Source organism: Schistocerca americana, chromosome 7 (assembly GCF_021461395.2).
Source record: "Schistocerca americana isolate TAMUIC-IGC-003095 chromosome 7, iqSchAmer2.1, whole genome shotgun sequence".
In the NCBI taxonomy this organism is placed as follows: Eukaryota; Metazoa; Arthropoda; class Insecta; order Orthoptera; family Acrididae; genus Schistocerca; species Schistocerca americana.
The window spans coordinates 221,809,284-221,835,885 of NC_060125.1; the positions used below are offsets into that span (position 1 = coordinate 221,809,284).

The 26,602-nt window shown below is 41.6% G+C and overlaps 1 protein-coding gene across 1 annotated transcript in view; it reads left to right on the forward strand.

Annotated features, from left to right (window-relative positions):
* Positions 1–26,602, forward strand: part of LOC124622850 (lutropin-choriogonadotropic hormone receptor-like) — a 410,889-nt gene that overhangs the window by 153,655 nt on the left and 230,632 nt on the right. The window contains exon 4 of the mRNA XM_047148642.1: positions 6,065–6,136. Within this exon, the coding sequence (XP_047004598.1) occupies positions 6,065–6,136 (72 nt within the window). The remainder of the gene's footprint in view (positions 1–6,064; positions 6,137–26,602) is intronic.

Here is a 26,602-nt window from a genome sequence, read left to right on the forward strand (position 1 = left end):
CGAATGAAGGCCCCGGGAGTAGGCGACATTCCGTCGAAACTATGGATAGCCTTGGGAGAGCTAGCCTCAACACATCTCATCCACATGGTGTGTAAGATGTATGAGACAAGCGGATATACCCTCAGACTTCAAGACGAGTGTCATAATTCCCATTACAAAGAAAGCAGTTGCTGACGAATGAAAATTACCGAACTATCAGTTTAATAAGTCGTGATTGCAAGATACTAACACGAATTATTTAGAGAAGAATGGAAAAACTGGTAGAAGCATACCTCGGGGAAGATCAGTTTTGATTCTGAAGAAACACACGAGGCTGTACTGACACTACGAATTATTTTAGAGGATAAGTTACGGAAAAGCAAACCTACATCTATAGCATTTGTAGACTTTTGAAAATGCTGGTTGGGATACTCTCTTTGAAATTCTGAGGGCTAAAATTGAGGCAACGAAAGGCTATTTACAACTTGAACGGAAACTAGACGGCAGTAGTAAGAGTAGGGAGGAATGAAATGGAAGCAATGGTTGAGAAGGGGGTGAGACAGTGTTCTGGCCCATCTCCAACCTTATATTCCTCAATGTTATTCAATCTATATATTTAACAAGCAGTAAAGGAAACCAAAGAATAATTTGGAGTACAAATTAAAATTCAGCGAGAAGAAATAAAAAAATCTGAGGTTTCCCAGTGACACTGTTATTCTGGCAGAGACAACAAAGGACCTGGAAGAGCAATTGAACAGAATTGGCAGTGTTTTGAAAAGAGGATATGAGATGAATATCAACAGAAGCAAAACAAGGAAATGGAGGTAGGCACATCAAATCAGGTGTTGCTACTGGGATCAGATTAAGAAACGAGAAATGTTTTACTATTCGGGCAGCAAAAGAATTGATTATTGCCGTATTAGAGAGGATATAAAATGTAGACTGGAATGGCAAGAAAAAGGATTTCTGAAGAAGAGAAGTCTGTAACATCATATATAGATTTCAGTCCTAGGAAGATTTTTAGGAACGTATTTGTCTGGATTGTAGCCACATGTGGAAGTGAAACATGGACGTTGAACAGTTTAGACAAACACTGAATAGATAGTTCAAGTGGCTCTAAGCACTATGGGACTTAACATCCGAGGTCATCAGTCCCCTAGACTTAGAAATACTTAGAGCTAACTAACCTAAGGACATCACACACAGCCATGCCCGAGGCAGGATTCGAACCTGCCACCGTAGCAGCAGCGCGGTTCGGGACTGAAGCGCCTAGAACCGCTCGGCCACAGAGGCCGGCCAGTGAGTAGGTGCTTCCGAAATGTGGGGCTACAGAAGAATGCTAAAGATTCGGTGGGTCGACCACGTAACTAGTGAGGAAGTACTGAACAGAACTGGGGAAACTAGAGGTTTGTGGCACAACTTCACCAAAAGAAGGGATCGGTTGATAGGATACATTCTGAAACATCGAGGGATCACAAATTTAGTATTTAAGGGAAGTGTGTGTGTGTGTGTGTGTGTGTGTGTGTGTGTGTGTGTGTGTGTGTGTGTGTGTGTGTGTGCGGGGAGTAAAAATCGTAGAGGGAGACCAAGAGATAAATACAGTAAACAGATTCAGAACGCTGTAAGTTGTAGTAGTTATTTGGAGATGAAAAGGCTCTCACACGATAGAGTAGTATGGAGTGCTGTATCAAAATAATCTTCGGACTGAAGACAACAACCACATCAACAACAACCACAACGACAACGACAACAACAACAACAACAACAACAACAACCACCTTCATTCTTATAGTGTAGCAGTTCTTTGTATGTACGGTCCAAGTTTCATCGAGCTATGTTACTTGTCAATGACACATCATGGGAAAACTACTTCAACCTTAGTTTTGCATACCTGCGTATTTTGAAACAATAGCTGTAAAGGAATATTTCACTCTTTTACGAGGTCTTCAATGGACAACACATGTGAAGCATACTTCTGCTAACTGGTTGTCTTTTACATGAATTACTTACGTGCTACATGGATGTCGGTGGAATAACCTTAAAAACAATACACAGTCGTCCGCGATTTTTCCAGACTGTGGTTTATTACTGTTTAAATTTCATCACTGGTTGTCGAAGATGGAGCAATATTCTGTATAACAAAGACATGCATTTCATACAAGCTGCAGCTGCGTGTAATGCTCCGAATACCGATCTGCGTGGTGCTCCATTGGTCTGGAACGAAGCCTCTAAAACAAAAAGACATGGATAAACGAATATTTAAGGTATTATGAGATGGGCGAGGAAGAATACATGTGGAGCTTTGTTCCCAACATGGCGGCCATTTAGGAGAAAGCTTGGGTAAAGCTTGTAGCTTTAAAAGCAAAGGAGTTCATTTGGCACAACGAACAGAAAATTACCCGAGAACTCTGTCTTTCATTTGAGGATAGATTTATTCATTCTCGCGTTATGTCGCATGTTATTCAGAACACAGCAAATGCTTGTGATAACACATGAAAAGGGATGTCCTCTACATGTCCAGCACGTTGCAGGGTGGTTGTAATCAGGTTCCCCCATTGCTTGGATGTTAACCAACACACGTATCGAGATTCTCATTGTTGATATACAAGCACTGCGCTCTGTACTTTCACTGAACTATGCTAGAACAGCGGTAGATATTCTTTCTTCTGTAACTATTTCCGATCGTTCAGCTTTCGGTTAGTCTGTGACAGAACCAGTCTCACGGAATTTTACGAGAGATTTTACCACAGCTCTGTAGATAATGGGATGTCTATCTGGGTGACATTGTTGAAATATTCTGCAGTAACATGAGTGCACCACTTTCTTGATATATGGACGGTCTTAATGCATTCGATTTGTGTTCGTCATCATCTTTCACGTTAGCTCTAATGAGGAAAGTTATAACTCGGGAATCACTAAATGTGTGCTCAAATGAAAGCCAGAATTAGTTTTCTCGTGTAAGTCTCTAGATGTTCGCAACGTCGCACGATTCCCTTTGAATTTGAAAATTACGAATTGAATACAAAATGGCTTCCAAAATGGCCGCCATTTTGATAATACTTCACGCTTTCCCCCCCCTGCACCTATCTCGTTCTAGATGACTTTCAGTTTTTGTTTATCCAACTGTTTTCGCTTTAAAAGGGTTGTTCACACTTATGGATAACCCTGTAATGTACAGCTACTTTCGCAACAGGAGTTATCCTATATGGAAGAACCTTATTGTCTTGGATAGAAACCCAGCATTCAAGTACAGAGAGATGATGAAGGTTCTTGACAATGAACTGTATGCTCAGTAGAATTTGAGGATGTGATGATGTATCGTGTGAGGAAAGACTCATATGCACTGGTCAACTTAGACATGAAACGATCGCTTCGAATGGAGGAACGATGAGGTCATTAGAACGATGAGGTCATTAGAACGATGAGGTCATTAGAACGATGAGGTCATTAGAATGATGAGGTCATTAGAATGATGAGGTCATTAGAATGATGAGGTCATTAGAACGATGAGGTCATTAGAACGATGAGGTCATTAGAACGATGAGGTCATTGGAGATGGAGCACGGTGTGCAGGAGGATGGGGAAAGAAAACCGACTTTTTTCGGAAGAAACCATCCAAGGATTTGCCTCAGGAGATTTAGGGGAACGATTAACGACATGACTGTTTGTGTGTATTGATATGTAGACTGTTCTTATACTTCCTTTTGCTGCTCGCTCAATTGGCAGACTGACCAGAATGACGGTGTATAATTGACGCCTGCCGCTGTTTCTTTCCGTAAATATTTTCTTCTGTTTTTCACAATGCAACCGAACGTGCTGGAGCACTGATTAAGACACTCATTTGGTTTCCGGTCGAACGATGCTTCAAATCTCCATCCGGCCATCTGGATTTATGCTTGTCATGGATTGTAAATCGCTTAAGGCGAATTCTTTCAAAAATAGTATGACCATTTTTCTTCCCTTTTCTCTCTTATCTCTTCATCCTCAGCTTGACTGCATCTATAACTGCCTATTCGTCGACAAAACGTAAAACACTAATTTTCTTATTCATCTCTCCTTAATAGTCCCTTTTCATTCTGCATTTTACTTCTCATTTAATTTTTAAGTTTATTTTGAATTGGTCTAGCTTCCTTCTGCTAACCTTACAGCTTACCTGCGTACATGACTCTGCGCCAGACACAGTGTTTCAGATACCATTTTATCAATTCTGTGTCCATCAGCCTTAAATCTGAAAGTGTAAACATTATTAATTGGTCATGATTTGCTTCTGATGCCTTCCGCTTTACCTTCCTTAAGATTGCTTACTAGGATAATTTTGATTATTCACTTATTGTTACTCTAATTTGAGCCATTTTGCATTATTTTTTAATTTTTAGGTACTGAATACGACAAAAAATTTGTTCTCGTACTTATTACACTTTAAACTTCAGAAGACTTTATTCTGTACACTGATTCTGGTTCATATGTCATCTGTAAATCTGGTATTGAAGTCATTGATTTCCACAACTGGAAAGCCATATTTTCAATGTTAAGAGAGAGAGAGAAATTGTAGAAAACAGCTAATAGTTTTGGGTGCCGATTTTGTAAGCAGCCTTGTTTTACGCCAATGCAAGCGTTAATACGTAATCTGGACTACACAAAACATTTATTATTTGCAGCAGAAAACTGGTAACTGGTAACAACAGAGGCGGGACTGTAATCGTTACGAAATTTCTCTGCCTAATCGGAAAGATGCTCCTGTGTTACATTGTTTCCTACCAAAAGTTACAGAATTCATTGAACTAGTCGCATGTGATTGGTTTCGGATTGTATTTTGACGTTTACGCTCTTCTGAAGTAGCCCAACAGGGGTAATGTCCAATTTCGAATGTGTATAAGAGGTTAAATTGCTATTTGCCCTTCATTTTCTGCTTCATAAAATTCAATGTGTTGCATGCTAGCTGCGTTGCTATTGATCCGTAGCTTTCATATCCGGAAAGTGCGGGTTCTTGTCGACATTCTTCTTTATTACAGAGCCATTTAATAATAAATTGTTAATATTTACAAGCAACTTTAAAATTAGAAGTTTTGTAGCTGCCGGCCGTGGTGGTCGTGCGGTTCTAGGCGCTGCAGTCCGGAACCGCGGGACTGCTACGGTCGCAGGTTCGAATCCTGCCTCGGACATGGATGTGTGTGATGTCCTTAGGTTAGTTAGGTTTAAGTAGTTCTAAGTTCTAGGGGACTGATGACCTAAGATGTTAAGTCTCATAGTGCTCAGAGCCATTTGAACCATTTTGTAGCTGAATAAGTTTTTATGAGTATTGCAGTACCGGCAAAAAGGACTTTATATTGTGCTGATGGCAGTAGAAGATTCTACGGCCAGAAGCGAAATATAACGTCCTTTCGACAATTCTTACAGACTGTGCACTCATATTTAAAAATAGTTAGTCACAACCCAAAGACTGTTTTAACGCATCTTTCAAATCCTCTCATTTGCCATTCCACATTACCGCGATCTACCTTTAAGGTTCACGTAAAGGCCTATAGATACGACTGTTGTCTTCGACCACTTTATCTAGTATATTTTTCAGTAGCAACTCATTTCCACATATGTTCCCAACAAATCTCTCTCTTCCGTTCATTGCGTTCTTTGTTAGGCATCTTCTCAAATTGTTAGATCGTTATTCCTTGCTCTAGAATTGGTTTAATTTTCAGCAGTATCCTCTAACACCACGTTTGAGAGACGTCTGATAACTTCATTTCTATCTTCCACATCGTCCACGTTTCCTCTCGCTACAGAGATGTATTCCAAGTACTGCTTTTTTTTACTCTTTTTTCCGGTTTCAAAGTCTGCTTTCGTATGTTAGCGGCTGTTTCTTTTTAGGGAGGTTCTTGGGTCTTGCGCAGTAATTACTGCTATGTCTTTCTAGCCCCTATCTTCTTAATCTACTGCACTTTCAAAATTGCAAAATTCACACACCTTTTCAATAGTCTTTTGTAGAAGTTTAGCTTTTAGGTCGTCCGCTTGCTGTGCACACGTGTGTACGCAGTGAATTTCAGTTTTTTTAGCACACAGGACTTACAAAACACTGTTCTGCTGTTTACAGGAACCTGGCCAACAACCTCGTGACATCCATTTCTGCGGGAGATTTCCCACGACTGCCAAACTTGGTTGTGCTGTAAGTATACACCCTCTCTGTTTACTACTAGCTGGTTTTAATTCTGCCCAACAGCCTGTGTAGCTACGACTGCCCATTCCCTGCATTACAGTGGAGCGGGAAAATGTCGCTCCTTTGGCCAGGAGAAACGGATACTGGCGGAGTCACGAGAGACGCAGTTCTGGGTGGGGCTGCCTGCCTGGGGTGGAGCGTAATAACGGAAAATAGATTTGCTGCCGGATTGTGATGACAACTGCGCGGTTAGCGCAAATGTTTCTCCATTAATGGCGTCGCTGACGAATGCGTACAGTATTACGCTCTCTGCCAACGTAATTGATGGCGTGCAAACACCGAGCGCTTAACACTGCGGCACAAGTTATAACTGCGCCTTGTTCTGTGTGATTCATTTACGCCGCTAACGGTCGTTGCATCTAACGGCAAATGTGAAGCGTGAACTTTGTTTCCGCGCGTACCGTGTTCGCAAAATCTGACAGTTTGACGTCAACCGTAACATACACCTCACAACTGTGCAGGCTGTGGCGCTTAAGTCCGAACAATTTTCGATTTGAATTTCCCACCATATCGTAGTTCCGTCAAATATCGTGGTTGGCGTTCTTGAAAGCCATAAGCATTTAGTAAACAGTCAGAACTGGAAAATGGACGAGATGTTACGAACAAGTGCGGAGTACAACCGAGGAGCCGCGATTATCGAAAGTCTTCGCGCTGGGTGTTCGCCCACTTCAACAGTTCGATTCTTCGAGTACCCGAGATCAACTATTTACGATATTGTGGCCAAGTATGATGCTTCGGAGAATTCTGGGGTTCATATCCTAGGTGTTGCGTCCAGTGAGGGTGATATAATACCGCTACATTTCTTTGAAAAAGAGACAAACCGTCACAAAATAAGTTTATCTGCAAGTTTTGAGAAATGTCGTGCAACCATGTATGGTAACTGTGACCTCGGGGAGACAATATGTCTTTCAAAAGGACGGTGCCCTGGCTCACACGAGCCGTTTAGTCCAAAAGTAGCCCTCGGATAACGTTAACATGAAACTTACTGACAGTTTAGAACTGTGTGCCAGACCGAGACTCGAACTCGGGACCTTTGCCTCTCACGGGCAAGTGCTCCACCAACTGAGCTACCCAAGCACGACTCACGACTCGTCCTCACAGCTTCAGTTCTGTCAGTACCTCGTCTCCTACCTTCCAAGCTTCACAGAAGTTCTTCTGGTCCCGAGTTCGAGTCTCGGTCCGGCACACAGTTTTAATCTGTCAGGAAGTTTCATATCAGCGCACACTCCGCTGCAGAGTGGAAATCTCATTCTGAATGTTAACATGTCCTGGTCAAAGGAGTCCTGGTCCCGAATAACCTGGATTTGAAACCCCTCGATTACTATTCGTATATTTGGAACGTAGTCGAAAGAGTTACCAATAAGATGAGGTACCTTAATGTCGAATCTCTACCCCACCACTATCGAAGCAGCATTCGCGATATGGACAGCGCTGTTTTAAAGAGTGCTTGCAGTCGCTTCAGGATATGACTGGAGTCATTGCGGCTGAAGGGGATTACGTCGAGTAATGTTACTCTTGAAAGATACCACTACTTATATATAAAAGGATTGTCATTTTAAGTTTTATTTTGTTGTAATAAATTTGTTTTTTCTTTTTTTAAAGTTTTATTTGTATGGTTTTAAGCGCCGCACCCCGTATACTTCCACGTTATTCTGCTGCTTTGAGAGCTCATACCGTACCACTGCAGTATTTCATTTATCGTTGTCAGAAGAAATGGTGGTGGATTCAAATCATTAGTGCACAAAAGCTTCTTACTGGCTCCATTTATTTACACGATACAATCTGTGACAATCGCTGAAGCGTCTCTTCTGTCTAGTTGTCGCAAAATCGTAATGGCATCAATCCAAATAGCCGTGAGCGTGTTAGAGGGGTAACAGCGGAGAAAGGAGTGATACATTTTCTGTTTTTCGTTTATTATGCGCTGTTCTACAAGAGGCGAAGAGAGAACCAGGTAACTGAGGAAGTGCTGTTTATTGATTTGGCTTTCATAGAGCGTGCATTGAAGGAAATCAAAGAGAAATTTGGAAAAGGGTTATACACTGAAGAGCCAAAGAAACTGGTACGGCTGCCTAATATCGTGTAGGCCCCCACGAGCACGCAGAAGTGCCTCAACACTACGTGGCATGGACTCGACTAATGTCTGAAGTAGTGCTGGAGGGAACTGACACCATGAATCCCCAAGAGTACACGGGGGTGGAGATTTCTTCTGAACAGCATGTTGCAAGGCATCCCAGATATGCTCTTTAATGTTCATGTCTGGGGACTCTGGTGGCCAGCTGAAGTGTTTAAACACATAAGAGCGTTCCTAGAGCCACTGTAACAATTATGGACGTGTGAGATGTCCCATTGTCCTGCTGGAATTGCCAAAGTCCGCCGGAATATGCAATGGACCTGAATGGCTGCAGGTGATCAGACAGGATGCTTACGTACGTGTCACCTGTCCGACTCGTATGTTGACGTATCAGCGGCCCCATATCAGTGCAACTCTACACGCCCCACACCATTACAGAGCCACCCCCAGCTTGAACAGTCCCCTGCTGACACGCATGGTGCATGGATTCATGAGGTTGTCTCCCTATCCGTACACGTGCATCCGATCGATACAATTTGAAACGAGACTCGTCCGATCAGATAACACGTTTTCATTCATCAGCAGCCTAATGTCGGTGTTAGCGGGTCCAGGCGAGGCGTAAAGTTATCAAGGGTACGCGAGTGAGCCTTCGGCTCCGAAAGCCCATGACACTTGTTATGGTCCACCTTTGAAACCAGTAGAAATTTGCTGAAGCGTTGCACTTTTGTGACGTTGAACGATTCTCTTCAGTCTTTGTTGGTCCCGTTTTCCGGCAGCAGTGATGTCGAAGATTTATTTTTTTACCTCATTCTTGATATTCACGGTACACTCGTGAAATGGTCATACGGTAAAATACCCACTTCATCGCTATCTCGGAGATGCTGTGTCCCATCGCTTGTGCGCCGACTATAACGTCACGTTCAAACTCACTTAAATCTTGATAACCTGCTATTGTTGCAGCGGTAACCGATCTAACAACTGCACCAGACACTTGCTGTATTATATAGGTGTGGACGACCGTAGCACTGTATTCTGCCTGTTTACGTATCTCTTTATTTGAATACGCATGTCTATACCAGTTTCTTTCACGCTTCAGTGAATTCAATAAGAAGAAACTTTTGCTTTGTTGATGACATTGTAATCGTGCCAAAGACCAATTGAAAGCAATGAATAGTGTCATGAAAAGAGATCATAACATCAACAGCACTATATTTAGAACAACAGCCGAATTAAATCACGTCATACTGAAGGAATGAGAGAGAGAGAAAAAAAAAAAGAAATTTCAATGGCCAATGTAGTTACATAAAATGCAGACTCTCAACAGCAAGAAAAGCGATTCTAAAAATGAGAGCTTCGTTAACATTTAACGTAAATTTAAACGTAAGTGTTTTCTGGAAGTGTATGTACTGTACGGACGTGAAACGTGGACGCCAATCAGACAAAAAGACCACTTTTGTTTGCAATCATTTCTGTATTATTGTTGACTTTAAGTGAGGTCAAAATTCTGACAATTTATGGTATTAAGTTTTGAATACCTTCAGTATCCGTTAGCCAGCTGAACTATGTCAGCGAAACATCTTACCCATTTAATCGCGCACTCTATGACTTTCATCTGACTATTGACGTCAGACTATCAAATGTTACTGTCAGGTACGGATGGCGATTAACGTTGAAACATCGGGTTTTAGGTTAAACTGACTTTTTTTCGTCTCCAGTTCAACGTGACTGTTGGAACCGCTTAAAATAACCGGTTTCTGAAACAACCGATTTTCGGCTCTTTATTGCTGTTGTTTCCAGTAATGAACGTAGACATCGAACAAAGATTAAAAAATTGTAAGACTTTTACATTATGCGTTTCAAGATACCTACAGCCCAAATATCAAATAAAATGGGGAAGAAATAATAATAATAATAATAATGATAATAATAATAATAATAATAAAAAGAAGAAATTAACACACCTAATCGAAATATCCATACCCAGTACAACAAATATACAGAAGAAAACAGGAGAAAAAATTGAAAAATACATCCAACTGGCTGAGGAAGTCAAGGATATGTGGCATCAGGATAAAGTTGACATTATACCAATTATACTATCAACTAAAGGAGTCATACCACACAATATCCACCAGTACATCAACTCAATACAGCTACATCCAAACTTATATATACAGCTACAGAAATCTGTAATTATTGATACATGTTCAATTACCCGAAAGTTCCTAAATGCAATGTAACATGTACCGTACAGTTAAAAGGAAGTCACGCTTGATCAACGTCCGCGTCACTTTCCATTTTTAACCAGACATAACGTCTGAGAAGAGAAATAATAATAATAATAATAATAATAATAATAATCAGACACTTATCCAAGCAGGAAAATTACACAAGATCACAACAGAACTCATGAAGCAGAAAATTCAGATTCTCACCTTGCAAGAAACACGCTATACATATTCAGAAACGGTAGACTACAATAATTACAGAATCTTCAAAAGTGGACCAAAGAAAAAAATTGGCAAAGGAGCAGCACTATTTGGAATGGCCTTTATTGTAGATAGAAAGGTGCTGGACTCAGTAACAGATGTGAAACTCATCAACAATTGACTATTGACCCTAAGAATCAAACACACAAAAGAACTACACCTTTATTAATGTATATGCACAAAAAATGGTAATAATAAAAAATAGCCTGAAAAAACTGAAAGATTCTGGGAATATAGTCAAAATTCCAAAAGATAATGTGAAAATTCTGCTTTGTGACTACACTGCACAAATTGGCAAAGAACACAGATACAAGAAGACAGTAGAAAACTATCGAGCACATAGATTTACCAATAGAAATGACACTCGACTCATTGAAATATGCCAACAAAACAACCTAAAAATGTCATCCTCACTTCGTAAACATTCCAAAAAACAATAAACGTGGCAATCACCCATCCATGATTTGGGAGAATTCCAAATTGATCATGTTGCAATGTCATGTGGCTACCAAGAAGAAATTCACAATGTGCATGTACGCAGAGGTGCAAATATCGGTCCGGATCATCATTTAACCAGAACAAAAATTAAATTCATACCCCATAGGAAATTCAAAAGAAAAGCACCTCTGATCCCAAAATTTGATCTACGCACAATCAAAGACTCCAAAATCACTGAAAAATGGGAAGAACAACGCGGAGAAGATTGGGAGGAATTTCAAAGCAAAATCATCAAAACAGCAAATGGTCTGATCCCTCTGCACAGAAATCCAAAATACCCTAGGTACAATCAAGATTGCGAGAACGCACTAGAAAAGAGAACAAAGGCATTTCAAATGTACAGCTGCAACAAATCAGAAGAAACACAGAAGAAATTTTTCGAAATGCGCAAAGAGATTTTTAAGATTTTAAGACAAATTAAACGAAAATGTGAGTGAGCAACAGCAGTCAATCGAAGAAAACTTAAAAGACTTCTATAACAGCTTTGCAAACCAGATCAAAGGGTACTCACCACAAAACCTTTGCTATCGAAAACAAGATTGTAAATTAGCCCTGACAAATAAAGAAAATTGCCAAGTACTAGCCACATATTTTTCACAGCTTTTAAATTGTCCAGAACACAAAGAGAGGTTCCCGAAAGTGCAGCCAGAAATCTCACCACAGGGCTCGTCAATACCAACACAAGAAGAAATTTATGCACACATCAAGAAACTTAAAAGCAATAAAGCACCAGGGGAGGCCGAAATTGTAGCAGAACTTTTGAAAAATTTAGGCCCAAATTAACTCAAAGAAATTACTCAAGTGATGCGAAAAATCTGGCAAACTAAAAAAATCCCGGATGACTGAAAGGTTGCTCTGACCCATCCACCACGTAAAAATGAAATAAATCAGATGAAAACAACTATAGGGGGAACTTTGTATTACCTGTCACCTCCAACATTCTGTCAGCTTGTTTCTTGAATAGAACACAGCAGAAATTATACCCAAAGTAATACAATATCAGGCAGGATCCAGACGGAACAGATCATGTCCGGAGCAAATGCTCAACCTCGAAACCATGCTTAAAATGCTGGCTCTCAGTCAAAAACCTGTAGTACGTTCATTTGTAGATTTCAAAAAAAGCATACGATTCAATAGACAGGCTCTAACTGTTACAAATTTTAGAAGAGAGGTATTATATCCCAGAACATGAGAAATCATAAAACAAACACTAATTGGCACGAAATCTAAAGTAAAATTTGTGGGGGAGATCTCAGAACCCTTCGTCATTTAAACAGGTGATGGACTCTCTCCTATTCTATTCAACGTAATTCTAGACAAAGTTATGGAAGAATGGGAGAAAGAACTCAAGAAATGTGAGGTTTGGAAGGCAATCCGACTGGGTGTTGCCAAAAATAATCTCTGCATACCATATCTTGCATTTGCGGACGACCTTGTGGTACTAACAGCGGGTGAGCAGGCTGCAGTCAAACCGGTGGAAACACTCATAGAATGTGCAGAAAAAGTACGTTTACAAATTTCATTTGAGAAAACTGAATTCTTTTGTTCAAACACAGAAAACGCGATTAGGAGTAAATGTTTTGGTTGACTCCAGCTACACATTGCAGAAAGGAAATTGGCATTGTCTGGCGAAACATCAGAGAAAGTGTACCTGATGACCCTTATGAGGGACACTGTGGATTGAATAACATACGGGAGATCCTGCAAACTTCTCTCACTCCCTTCTCTGCTATTGCTTCCCTTTCATTTCTGTCGACTAATATTACAGCATTTTTGCATCTGTACACGTTGTAGACAGCCTTTCAGTATGTGAATATAGGCTTTCCCGGTGTACACTGCTGATGAAATCTTCTCGGGCTTCCATACGGGTAGCTGCGTCGAAAATCCGCGACGTTTCCATCTTCGCCAGAAGAGGATGAGAATGACACTCATCGAAACGTCGCGGATTGTCGACGCAGCTACCCGATTGGAAGCCCGAGAAGATTTCATCGACCTTTCTATACATCACTAAAACGGTTGAGGAAAAATTACAAATAGGGAAAACATTCATCCATCATGTGTATTGCAGATGACGAAATACGCACATTAAGTAAGTAATGCCTGTTCTTTGACGTATTATACATCAAATGATGAAAGTGAATACATATTCCAAGAGGTTCTTCTACTTCACCAATGCAGTGTAAATACTGGAGCAGCTCCTGCATCTTGACAGCATTAAGTATAGTCGAACCGCATGGCTTGTCATCTGTAGGCAATTCCTTGAGCTAGTGGACATGGAATAGATCAATTTGCTGTAAGGAACCTGGAGACTAATGCTAATATTTCGAGAATCGCTAATCCAGACTAGTCGCACAGGGCGGCAAACGAGAAACTGAAGAGAGAGAAATTGGAAATAACGATAACAGGTATGTCATTTGCGATTGCAGGCTTTCTCGGCGTATTTCAGCTATGAAATCTTCACTGGTTATCAGCCTTGTGGAGTCGTATGGATACGTAATCTATTGAAACATTGCGATTTGAAGACGACGCCACACGGCTGATAACCCATGAAGATTTCATAGCAGGTATCTCATTTTCCTCATATTCTTTTCCTGTCTCAAAAAACAAGTATAAACAAAACTTTCAAAAAGATGTCGGCAGCTACAGTTTTCTGATTGGGTATCCATGTATTCACACTAGTTGTCAGCCTTTCCATTACCCCTCCAATGTTACACGACTCAGAGGTTTCCCTGCAGAGTTTCAGTTACAGACAACAGCAGGCTCTACAGGTAACCAACACTTGGCACTCGTCTTGCTTTGCCACAAGTAGGTCATCTGGTCCTGTTTGCCAGTTTTTCTAGTTGTGCACTTGCTCGCACTTTCCGACCTTTGTCGAGTAAAGTGACAGCCTATGGTAGAGACATATGCTGTCCCACTACACTTAGCGCCCGCTTCAGATGCTTATCGCGCCATCAGGAGCGTGTCCAGCAGAGACCGGAAAGTTGTGGAATGCTGTTGCGATATCATCTCCACGTACTGGTTCCACACTTAACGCCAGGCTGGGCGGCGGAGCGGAACAACGAATATACGCGCAGTGATCGCTGGCAGCGATGGCGCTGTGGATATTTTCGCTGTTACTCAACGTTCTCTCACCGTTGGAATATCTCAGATTAAACTACTGTTAGCTCCCAACGACTGCAATTGCAGTAGTTTCCACGTACCTGTGCCCTATTAGCCTCCCTTCCTGACAGTACCACATCACTGAGAGGCGGATCATTAGCGTAGTCGAAGGGATTAAAATTGACAGCCAATGAGGATATTTCTCTGTTTACTGAACAGTTTGGTCGAGTGGTTAGACTAGTTTGTTTTCGTTCCATAGACCTAAAAACGGGATGATTCTCGTGGGTGTAGAACAAGTCAAACATGAAAAACTTATACTACTTACTACCCTGATCATTTTTCAGGAGAACGTCAAAACAGGTGAATTCATTTCAGTAATCTGTAACTGAACTGGTAGCGTCTTTTAGAAGTAACCTATGACATCATATCTCAAGTTCGATCTGAGCCAATGCAAAAGTTTTGTATAAAAGGACGAAGACTTTCAGTATAAGGATTCATCGTCCCTCAACCAATGACCTTGTCTAAGAGGGTAGAGGAGTGGACAGTATTTGGGGCTCTCTTGCTCTTGGGGTGGGAAACTGCCTCTAAAAGACGGAAGAATCAACAGTGATTTGGGGCATGACAATGCAGAAGACAATGGAAACTACTGCCTTTAAGAGACATAATGTATAACCACAGTACATGTGCCCTGTAACTGAACAATTGACACACTGATCTCTCCATTGGCCAAAGAATCCGGATTAGTCAACGATTCGGATCGCGGGGAGGGGACTAACAAGTGAGAGGTGAGAACTAGCAAAAAATTAAATAACTAATTAAAGGATAACGCTCTAGGCCTCGGGATGTGGAATGTCAGAAGTCTGGACTTAATTCTTTCGCCGATTCTGAGCAGAACCTACTTATTCCTTATTTTATCCTTCCACCTGATTTTCAACATTATTCTGTAGCACCACATTCCAAAGCTTCGCTTCTCTTCTGTTCCGGTTTTCCCACTGTCCATGATACACTAACATACAGTACTGTGCTTCAAACGTACATTCTTACGAAACTCTCGCTGAAATTAAGGCCAATGTTTGATACTAGTAGACTTCTCTTGGCCACAAATGCCATCTTTGTCTGTACTAGTATGTTTCTTATGTCCTCCTTGCCTCGTCCGTCATGTGTAATTATACTTACAGTGTAGCAGAATTCCTTAACTTCGTGTTCTTCCTGATCCGTAATTTTCATTGTAAGTTTCTCGTTGTTCTCAATTTTTTACTTCTCATTAATTTCGTCTTTTTTCGATTTATTCTCAATGCACATTCTGTGTTCATTAGACTGTTCATTCCATTCACCACATCCTGTAATTCTTCTTCACTTTCATTTAGGACAGCATTGTGCTCAACGAGTCTTATAATTTGTATCCTTTCACTTTGAATTTTAATTCCACTCTTGAAACTTTCTTTTATTTTCGTCATAGCTTCTTCGATGTATAGACGGAACAGTAGGGGTGAAGGAGTACACTCCTGACTGACAACATTTTTCATCCGAGCTCTCTGTTCTTGTTCTTCTAGTCTTATTGCTACGCCTTCGTTCTTGTACGTATTGTATATTACTCTCATATCCCTACAGCCCACGCATATTTTTCTCAGAATTTTAAACAACTTGCATCATTTTACACTGTCGTACAATATTTCTAGGTGGTCTAATCTTATGAAAGAGTCTTGAGGTTTCCTTCAGCCTTGCTTCCATTATCAACCGCAACGTCAAAACTGCCCCTCCGGTGTTTTCATCTTTCCTAAAGCCAAACTGATCGTCGTCTAACAAATAGTCTGTTTTCTTTCTCGTTTTTCTGTATACCACTCTTCGAAAAATGGTTCAAATGGCTCTGAGCACTATGGGACTTAACATCTGAGGTCATCAGTCCCCTCGACTTAGAACTACTTAAACATAACTAACGCAAGGACATCACACACATTTATGCCCAAGGCAAGATTCGAACCTGCGACCTTAGCAGCAGCGCGGTTCAGGACTGAAGAACCTAGAACCGCATGACCACAGCGGCCGGCTATATACCATTCTTCTCAGCAGTTTTGAAGCATGAGCTGTTAACCAGATTGTGCGATAGTTTCCGCAGTAATCTACTCTTTCTATCTTCGGAATTGTGTGGATAATATTTTTCCTAAGGTCTGATGGTACGTCGCCAGATCTACTCTTTCTATCTTCGGAATTGTGTGGATAATATTTTTCGCCAGTCTCGTAGATTCTACACACCAACTTGAGTAATCATTTGGCTGCCACATCACCCAATAATTTTAGAATTTCCGAAGGAATGTTATCTATCTCTTGTGCCTTATTGTACTTAAATCTTCCAGAGCTCTTTTAAATTCTTAATCTAATACTAGGTCCTCTATGTCATCCCCGTCGATAACAACGTCATCAGATAAGTCTTCCTCTTCACAGAGACTTTTACGGCACCCTTTCCGCCTATCCGCTCTCTCCTCTGCAAACAGTGGTATTCCCATTGCACTCTTAATGTTACAGCCCTTGCTTTTACTTTAATCTAAAGTTGTTTTCACTTTTGTATATGCTGTTCACACGACGATAATTTTTTTTCAATTTCTTCACATCCTTCATACAGCCATTTCACATTTGCTGCCTTTTATTTGCTTTTTATTTAATTCCTAACGGATTTATATTGCTGTCTTTCCCTGAACTTTTGGTACTTCCATCTTTTGTCGATCAATTGAAGTATTTCGTCTCTTACCCAAGTAAGGTTGCTGTAATCAAACACGACATCAAACTAATGCCAACAACAATAATTCACTAAGATGCCGACGTCGCAAACGAAAGGTGAAGAGACAGAGAAGGTATATGAGTATATGGAATGGGCAGTCCAGTACACGATTGGAGATTATAAGCCTCTAAAGAAGGGGATCAGATACGCAATAGTAGGGGAGCGAATAGAAGAAGAATTTATAGGAGAATATGGACTTCGTACTACGAGTGAAAGAAGAAAGTCCGCGTTCTGAAACACATTTCAGCGAGTAGAAGCTAACACACAGTTGAAAAATCACAAATGGAGAAGATATTGTTCGAACATGCACGGTGACAAGGGAAGGGTCCAGCTCTATTACATCATGGCCAGACAAAGATTTCTAAATCAGGTATTGGATTCAGAGCTGTACCCAGCAACTGATACAGACTCTGGCTACAATTTAATACTGATGAACAGCAGACTGAAGTTTAAAAGGACAGTTCGGGAGAATCAATGTGGAAACAAGAGGGTACTGAAGTAATAACGAGGCGCACCTGAATTTTTCTAAGGAGGTAGATTTCTTTTTTGTCATCAGTCTACTGACTGGTTTGATGCGGCCCGCCACGAATTCCTTTCCTGTGCTAACCTCTTCATCTCAGAGTAGCACTTGCAACCTACGTCCTCAATTATTTGCTTGACGTATTCCAATCTCTGTCTTCCTCTACAGTTTTTGCCCTCTACAGCTCCCTCTAGTACCATGGAAGGCATTCCCTCATGTCTTAGCAGATGTCCTATCATCCAGTCCCTTCTCCTTATCAGTGTTTTCCACATATTCCTTTCCTTTTTCGATTCTGCGCAGAACCTCCTCATTCCTTACCTTATCAGTCCACTTAATTTTCAACATTCGTCTATAGCACCACATCTCAAATGCTTCGATTCTCTTCTGTTCCGGTTTTCCCACAGTCCATGTTTCACTACCATACAATGCTGTACTCCAGACGTACATCCTCAGAAATTTCTTCCTCAAATTAAGGCCGGTATTTGATATTTGTAGACTTCTCTTGGCCAGAAATGCCTTTTTTGCCATAGCGAGTCTGCTTTTGATGTCCTCCTTGCTCCGTCCGTCATTGGTTATTTTACTGCCTAGGTAGCAGAATTCCTTAACTTCATTGACTTCGTGACCATCAATCCTGATGTTAAGTTTCTCGTTGTTCTCATTTCTACTACTTCTCATTACCTTCGTCTTCCTCCGATTTACTCTGAAACCATACTGTGCACTCATTAGACTGTTCATTCCGTTCAGCAGATCATTTAATTCTTCTTCACTTTCACTCAGGATAGCAATGTCATCAGCGAATCGTATCATTGATATCCTTTCACCTTGTATTTTAATTCCACTCCTGAACCTTTCTTTTATTTCCATCATTGCTTCCTCGATGTACAGATTGAAGAGTAGGGGCGAAAGGCTACAGCCTTTTCTTACACCCTTCTTAATACGAGCACTTCGTTCTTGATCGTCCACTCTTATTATTCCCTCTTGGTTGTTGTACATATTGTATATGACCCGTCTCTCCCTATAGCTTACCCCTACTTTTTTCAGAATCTCGAACAGCTTGCACCATTTTATATTGTCGAACGCTTTTTGAGGTCGACAAATCCTATGAAAGTGTCTTGATTTTTCTTTAGCCTTGCTTCCATTATTAGCGGTAACGTCAGAATTGCCTCTCTCGTCCCTTTACTTTTCCTAAGGCCAAACTGATCTTCACCTAGCGCATTCTCAGTTTTCTTTTCCACTCTTCTGTATATTATTCTTGTAAGCAGCTTCGATGCATGAGCTGTTAAGCTGATTGTGCGATAATTCTCGCACTTGCCAGCTCTTGCCGTCTTCGGAATTGTGTGGATGATGCTTTTCCGAAAGTCAGATGGTATATCGCCAGACTCATATATTTTACATACCAACGTGAATAGTCATTTTGTTGCCACTTCCCCCAATGATTTTAGAAATTTTGATGGAATGTTATCTATCCCTTCTGCCTTATTTGACCGTAAGTCCTCCAAAGCTCTTTTAAATTCCGATTCTAATACTGGATCCCCTATCTCTTCTAAATCGACTCCTGTTTCTTCTTCTATCACATTAGACAAATGTTCACCCTCATAGAGGCTTTCAATGTATTCTTTCCACCTATCTGCTCTCTCCTCTGCATTTAACAGTGGAATTCCTGTTGCACTCTTAATGTTACCACCGTCGCTTTTAATGTCACCAAGGGTTGTTTTGACTTTCCTGTATGCTGAGTCTGTCCTTACGACAATCATATCTTTTTCGATGTCTTCACATTTTTCCTGCAGCTATTTCGTCTTTTCTTTCCTGCACTTCCTATTTATTTCATTCCTCAGCGACTTGTATTTCTGTATTCATGATTTTCCCGGAACATGTTTGTACTTCCTCCTTTCATCAATCAACTGAAGTATTTCTTCTGTTACCCATGGTTTCTTCGCAGCTACCTTTTTTGTACCTATGTTTTCCTTCCCAACTTCTGTGACGGCCCTCTTTAGAGATGTCCACTCCTCTTCAACTGTACTGCCTACTGCGCTATTCCTTATTGCTGTATCTATAGCGCTAGAGAACTTCAAACGTGTCTCGTCATTCCTTAGTACTTCCGTATCCCACTTCTTTGCGTATTCATTCTTCCTGACTAATGTCTTGAACTTCAGCCTACTCTCCATCACTGCTACATTGTGATCTGAGTCTGTATCTGCTCCTGGGTACGCCTTACAATCCAGTATCTGGTTTCGGAATCTCTGTCTGACCATGATGTATTCTAATTGAAATCTTCCCGTATCTCCCGGCCTTTTCCAAGTATACCTGCTCCTCTTGCGATTCTTAAACAGGGTATTCGCCATTACTATCTGAAACTTGTTACAGAACTCAATTAGTCTTTCTCCTCTTTCATTCCTTGTCCCAAGCCCATATTCTCCTGTAACCTTTTCTTCTACTCCTTCCCCTATAACTGCATTCCAGTCGCCCATGACTATTAGATTTTCGTCCCCCTTTACATACTGCATTACCCTTTCAATGTCCTCATACACTTTCTCTATCTGTTCATCTTCAGCTTGCGACGTCGGCATGTATACCTGAACTATCGTTGTCGGTGTTGGTCTGCTGTCGATTCTGATTAGAACAACCCGGTCATTGAACTGTTCGCAGTAACACACCCTCTGCCCTACCTTCCTATTCATAACGAATCCTACACCTGTTATACCATTTTCTGCTGCTGTTGATATTACCCGATACTCATCTGACCAGAAATCCTTGTCTTCCTTCCACTTCACTGACCCCTACTATATCTAGATTGAGCCTTTGCGTTTCCCTTTTCAGATTTTCTAGTTTCCCTATCACGTTCAAGCTTCTGACATTCCACGCCCCGACTCGTAGAACGTTATCCTTTCGTTGATTATTCAATGTTTTTCTCATGGTAACCTCTCCTTTGGCAGCTCCCTCCCGGAGATCCGAGTGGGGGACTATTCCGGAATCTTTTGCCAATGGAGAGATCATGACACTTCTTCAATTACAGGCCACATGTCCTGTGGATACAAGTTACGTGTCTTTAATGCAGTGGTTTCCATTGCCTTCTGCATCCCCATGTCGTTGATCATTGCTGATTCTTCCGCCTTTAGGGGCAATTTCCCACCCCTAGGACAAGAGAGTGCCCTGAACCTCTATCCGCTCCTCCGCCCTCTTTGACAAGGCCGTTGACAGAATGAGGCTGACTTCTTATGCCGGAAGTCTTCTGCCGCCAATGCTGATTATTTATCAAAATTTAGGCAGTGGCGGGAATCGATCCCGGGACCGAAGACGTTTTGATCATGAATCAAAGACGCTACCCCTAGACCACGGGTACATCATCAAGGAGGTATATACGATGATAATATTACAGTAGGTAATTCAGTTGAAGTGGAACGGACATCCCTACAGACGGTATTTACAAAAGTCGGACACGCAAACATACACTATATGATCAAAAGGATCCGGACACCCGGCTGAAAATGACTTAAAAGTTCGTGGTGCCCTCCATCGGTAATGCTGCAATTCAATATGGTGTTGCCCCATCCTTAGACTTGATGACAGCTTCCACTCTCGCAGGCATACCTTCAATCAGGTGCTGGAAGGTTTCTTGCGGAATGACAGCCCATTCTTCTCGGAGTGCTCCACTGAGGAGAGGTGTCGATGTCGGTCGCTGAGGCCTGGCACGAAGACGGCTTTCCAAAACATCCCAAAGGTGTTCTATAGGATTCAGGTCAGTACAGGCCAGTCCATTACAGGAATGTTGTGTAACCACCCCGCACTATGGGACTTAACACCTGAGATCATCAAAGACGTGCATTATGAACAGGTGCTCGATCGTGTTGAAAGATACAATCTCCATCCCCGAATGGCTCTGCAACAGTGCGAAGCTAGAAAGTGCTTAAAACATCAATGTAGGTCTGTGTTGTGATAGTACCACGCAAAACAACAAGGGGTACAAGCCCCCTCCATGGGAAACGCGACCACACCATAACACCACCATCTTCAAATTTTACTGTTGGCACTACGCACGCTGGCAGATGTTCACGTGGAATTCGCCATAACCACACCCTGCCATCGGATCGCCACATTGTGTACCGTGATTTGTCCAGTGTTTAAGCTCTTTACACCAAGCGAGGCCTCTTTTGGCATTTACCGGCGTGATGTGTGGCTTATGAGCAGCCGCTCGACCATTAAATCCAAGTTTTCTCACCTCCCGCCTAACTGGCATAGTACTAGCAGTGGATCCTGATGCAGTCTGGAATTCCTGTGTGATGGATTGGATAGATGTCTGCCTATTACACATGACGACCCTCTTCAACTGTCGGCGGACTCTTTTAGTCAACAGACGAGGTCGGCCTGTACGCTTTTGTGCTGTATGTGTCCCTTCACGTTTCCACTTCACTATCAGATCGGAAACAGTGGAATTATGGATGTTTAGGAGTGTGGAAATCTCGCTTACAGACGTATGACACAAGTGACACCCAACCACCTGAGCACGTTCAAAGTCCGTGAGTTCCCCGGAGCGCCCCATTCTGCTCTCTCGCGATATCTAATGACTACTGAGGTCGCTGGTATGGAGTTCCTGGCAGTAGGTGGCAGCACAATGCACCTAATATGAAAAACGGATGTTTTTGGTGGTGTTCAGATACTTTTGATCACATAGGGTAAGTGCAAAGAAGGTAACAGCTAAGTAACAGAAGAAGTGCTTCAGTTGACAGGCAAAAGAGGGAGGTACAAAAACATTCAGGGGATGATTGTAATACAACAGTATAAGTCACTTAGTAATTAAATAAATAGGAAGCGAAGGGAAACAGAGGCGAAATGTCTCCAAAAAATGTGAAGAAATCGAAAAAGAAGTGGTCGTCGGGAGATCTAATTCAGAATATAGAAAACTCAAAACAACCTTCGGTGAAACAAGAGCGTCAACATAAGGCGTGCAATGTTTTGGGGAAAAAAAGGTGGACTGATAACGTAAGAAATGAGGAGGTCCTCCACAGAATCGACGAGGAGATAAAACATGTAAAACATAGACAAGAAAAAGAGACAGATTGATAGCACTAATGTAATATATACGGTAAGAACATCCGTGACATATGAGGGAGTTGTGGAGTGTAAATTGTATAGGGGACGACAGAGGTTGGAATATAAATAAGAAATAACTGAGGATGTTGGAGTGCAAGTGCTGTTTGAGATGATCAAACAAGTCAGAAGACTGATGAAGAGAAAGTGTAGTTGAGTACTAGTTAATTACTGAAATGAAATGATCTTATGGGATTGTTGGCCGGGAGACCCCATGTAGCGTTGTTCGGCCGCCGTATTGCAAGTCCTTTTTAGCTGACGCCACTTCGGCGACTTGCGAGTCAATGATGATTAAAGACACACAGCACCCAGTCATCTCCAGGCGGAGAAAATCCCTGACCCCGCCGGGAATCGAACCCGGGATCCCTTGCGCTGGAAGCGAGAACGCTACCGCAAGACCACGAGCTGCGGACTGTAAACTACTTGTAGCTGTAGATGGAAACATATTCAACACCTATAGATGGAAACATATTCAACACCTTTGTGCTGCTACAAACGCCGTTGCAGCATTAATTCCATAAGGCTATCCTCAATTACGCTAGAAGATGTCATTGCTTCTCTCATGACGCCTCCTGTCCGTGTGGGACATGCCAACTGAACAATCCATTGAATACTTTTATACAAAAACAAAAAATGAAAAACGAATTTTATTTACTAAGCTACAAGAAGACCATTTACAGTTCCTTTTTCCTTAAAAAATTACTAAGTATCCCTACTAAAGAATTTCTCCATGGTATAGAAGAAGTTGTTGAAGAGTAACATCTTTAACTTACACTACTGGCCATTAAAATTGCTACACCACGAAGATGACGTGCTACAGACGCGAAATTTAGCCGACAGGAAGAAGATGCTGTGATAAGCAAATGATTAGCTTTTCAGAGCATTCACACAAGGCTGGCGCCGGTGGCGACACCTACAACGTGCTGACATGAGGAAAGTTTCCAACCGATTTCTCATACACAAACAGCAGTTGACCGGCGTTGCCTGGTGAAACATTGTTGTGATGCCTCGTTAAGGAGGAGAAATGCGTAACATCAGGTTTCCGACTTTGATAAAGGTTGGATTGTAGCCTATCGCAATTGCGGTTTATCGTATCTCGACACTGCTGCTCACGTTGGTCGAGATCCAATGACTGTTAGCAGAATATGGAATCGGTGGGTTCAGGAGGGTAATACGGAACGCCGTGCTGGATCCCAACGGCATCGTATCACTAGCAGTCGAGATGACAGGCATCTTATCTGCATGGCTGTAACGGATCGTGCAGTCACGGCCCGATACCTGAGTCAGCAGATGGGGGCGTTAACAATACAACAACCACCTGCACGAACAGTTCGACGACGTTTGCAACAGCATGGACTATCAGCCCGGCGACCATGGCTGCGGTTACCCTTGACGCTGCATCACAGACAGGAGCGCCTGCGATGGTGTACTCAACGACGAACCTGGGTGCACGAATGGCAAAATGTAATTATTTCGGGAGAATCCAGGTTCTGTTTACACCATCATGATGGTCGCATCCATGTTTGGCGACATCGCGGTGAAGGCACATTGGAAGCGTGTATTCGTCAAGGCCTTACTTACGTATCACCCGGCGGGATGGTATGGGGTGCCATTGGTTACACGTCTCGGTCATGTGTTACGACCCGTGGGTCTACCCTTCATTCGATCCATACGAAACCCTACTTTTCAGCACGATAATGCACGACCGCATGTTGCAGGTAGTGTACGGGCCTTTCTGGATACGGTACAGAAAATGTTCGACTGCTGCCCTGGCCAGCACATCCTCCAGATCTCTCACCAATTGAAAACGTCTGGTCAATGGTGGCCGAGCAACTGGCTCGTCACAATACGCCAGTCACTACTCTTGATGAACTGTGGTATCGTGTTGAAGCTGCATGGGCAGCTGTACCTGTACACGAAATCTAAGCTCTGTTTGACTCAATGCCCAGGCGTATCAAGGCCGTTATTACCACCAGAGGTGGTTGTTCTGGGTACTGATTTCTCAAGATCTATGCATACAAACTGCGTGAAAATGTAACCACATGTCAGTTCTAGTATAGTATATTTGTCGAATGAATACCCGTTTATTATCTGCATTTCTTTGTGGTGTAGCAATTTTAATGGCCAGTAGCGTACGTTTGTAAACACTTCTGCTACTGTCAGACGTTTTGTTTCCATGGGTAGATCGGAGGGTTTTACAGTTGCATATATCACCCCTTTCTGTGCCAAAGCTAGACTGACTTTTTTCTTCTAATATTGCAGTTGTGATTATTGACGTCATTCTCAGACTCTGATGGATTATTGATAACGAATTTCATAAGAATATAAATGTACACAGAGTTTGATTTGAAGAACAACTGCAACTGTTCTGGTGGTTATCGTACGGTGTGTAAATCTTCTATTTCTTCTTATTTTCTCAGAGGTTGATTACAAAAAAGCGAAGAAATTGTTATGCACGTTTTGTCTACACTTTAATACACTGAAGCAATGTATTCTCCTATAACTCAGATCAGACGATTTTCTGGTCACGGTAAATAATTCATGGCAGCACCAGTGTGAACAATTTTCATTGACATATGGAGCAGACACTGTAAAATATCAACACTTGCGAAACATGTTTCTGCGTAGTTAACTCGTACTGTGTGATTGGTTACGTAGAAAGGGACTACTGAAGCATTTGTGTGGGTTCTGTTTGGGTGAAGGACTAGGACGGCTGGGTTAAACTGGATATATACATCTACGTCTAGATACAAAAACTCGGCAAGTCACCATACATTGCATGGCCGAAGATATCTTGTGCCACTAATTATTCGTCTTTCTGTTCCACTCGCAAATGAAGCGTGGGAAAAGTATTGTGTATATAATACTATGTATGAAGTCTTTATATGCGATCCCTCAGCCTCTCATCCATCAACAACAAAACTCATCGAAATTAAATAATCACCCAAATTCTCTGAAATAAATTGTACCACCACAGTATCGACTTTACTACTGGCCGGAAAGGGTTAGCTCTCCTGCAGCTCGCCATCTTCCTCCGATATGAAAAAAAAAGATATGAGAAAAAAACTTTGTAGATGCTGTGGCAGAAAGTTACAACATTAAAAGTTAAATGTCTCGGCAATACTTTTTGCTGGAGTCGTAGAATGTAACAGACAGAATTAATACTAAAATTCTGTTTACTTTTAATATCTGACACTTTTGCCAGAGAAGCATTTTTCTCTTTCTTTTACTGACAGATATGCATATTTATGTGGACGTATCTAAGGGTTCATATTATCTGAATAGCGCTCTCACAGAAACTGGTGACATTCTACTTGTAATAATGGAGAAACGCTGTTGGGTCTTTGTTCCAAACTTTTCATTTTACTGCATATAAGTATGTAAACTACGTACTTCTTTTATAGTGGACTGCTGTTTAGAATGTCAGGTAATAATACCGATTTCATATTATGCTCACTTTTTATTCATATTTAGTATGTATTACAATGTTCACGCTGTTATCAGGTGAATTTGTTTTTTTTTAAATCTTTAATTGCCTTTATATTCGAAACATGTGACGTGTTTTTGATAGACTGCAGTGAGACTTGGTGGTTTTGTATTGTTTAGGACTAGTGACGAAACAGTAACTGTAGTTACGAAACTGAAAATTTTCTGTATATTTTTTCATGTACGTAGGCCACATTCTTGTCCCAACAATGCCTGCAAAAACATGTCGCTTGTGTGCCGCAAACGCATCTCCAGGTGTAAACAGAATTAAAGACACAGATAGGATTGACTTTGAGGCGCTCTATGAACCTACATCAAGAGTGGCTGAGGCGCAAAATCAGTGTTATTTGCTACTTGAAATGATCCCAGAGGAAAAATTCATGCAAAAAGA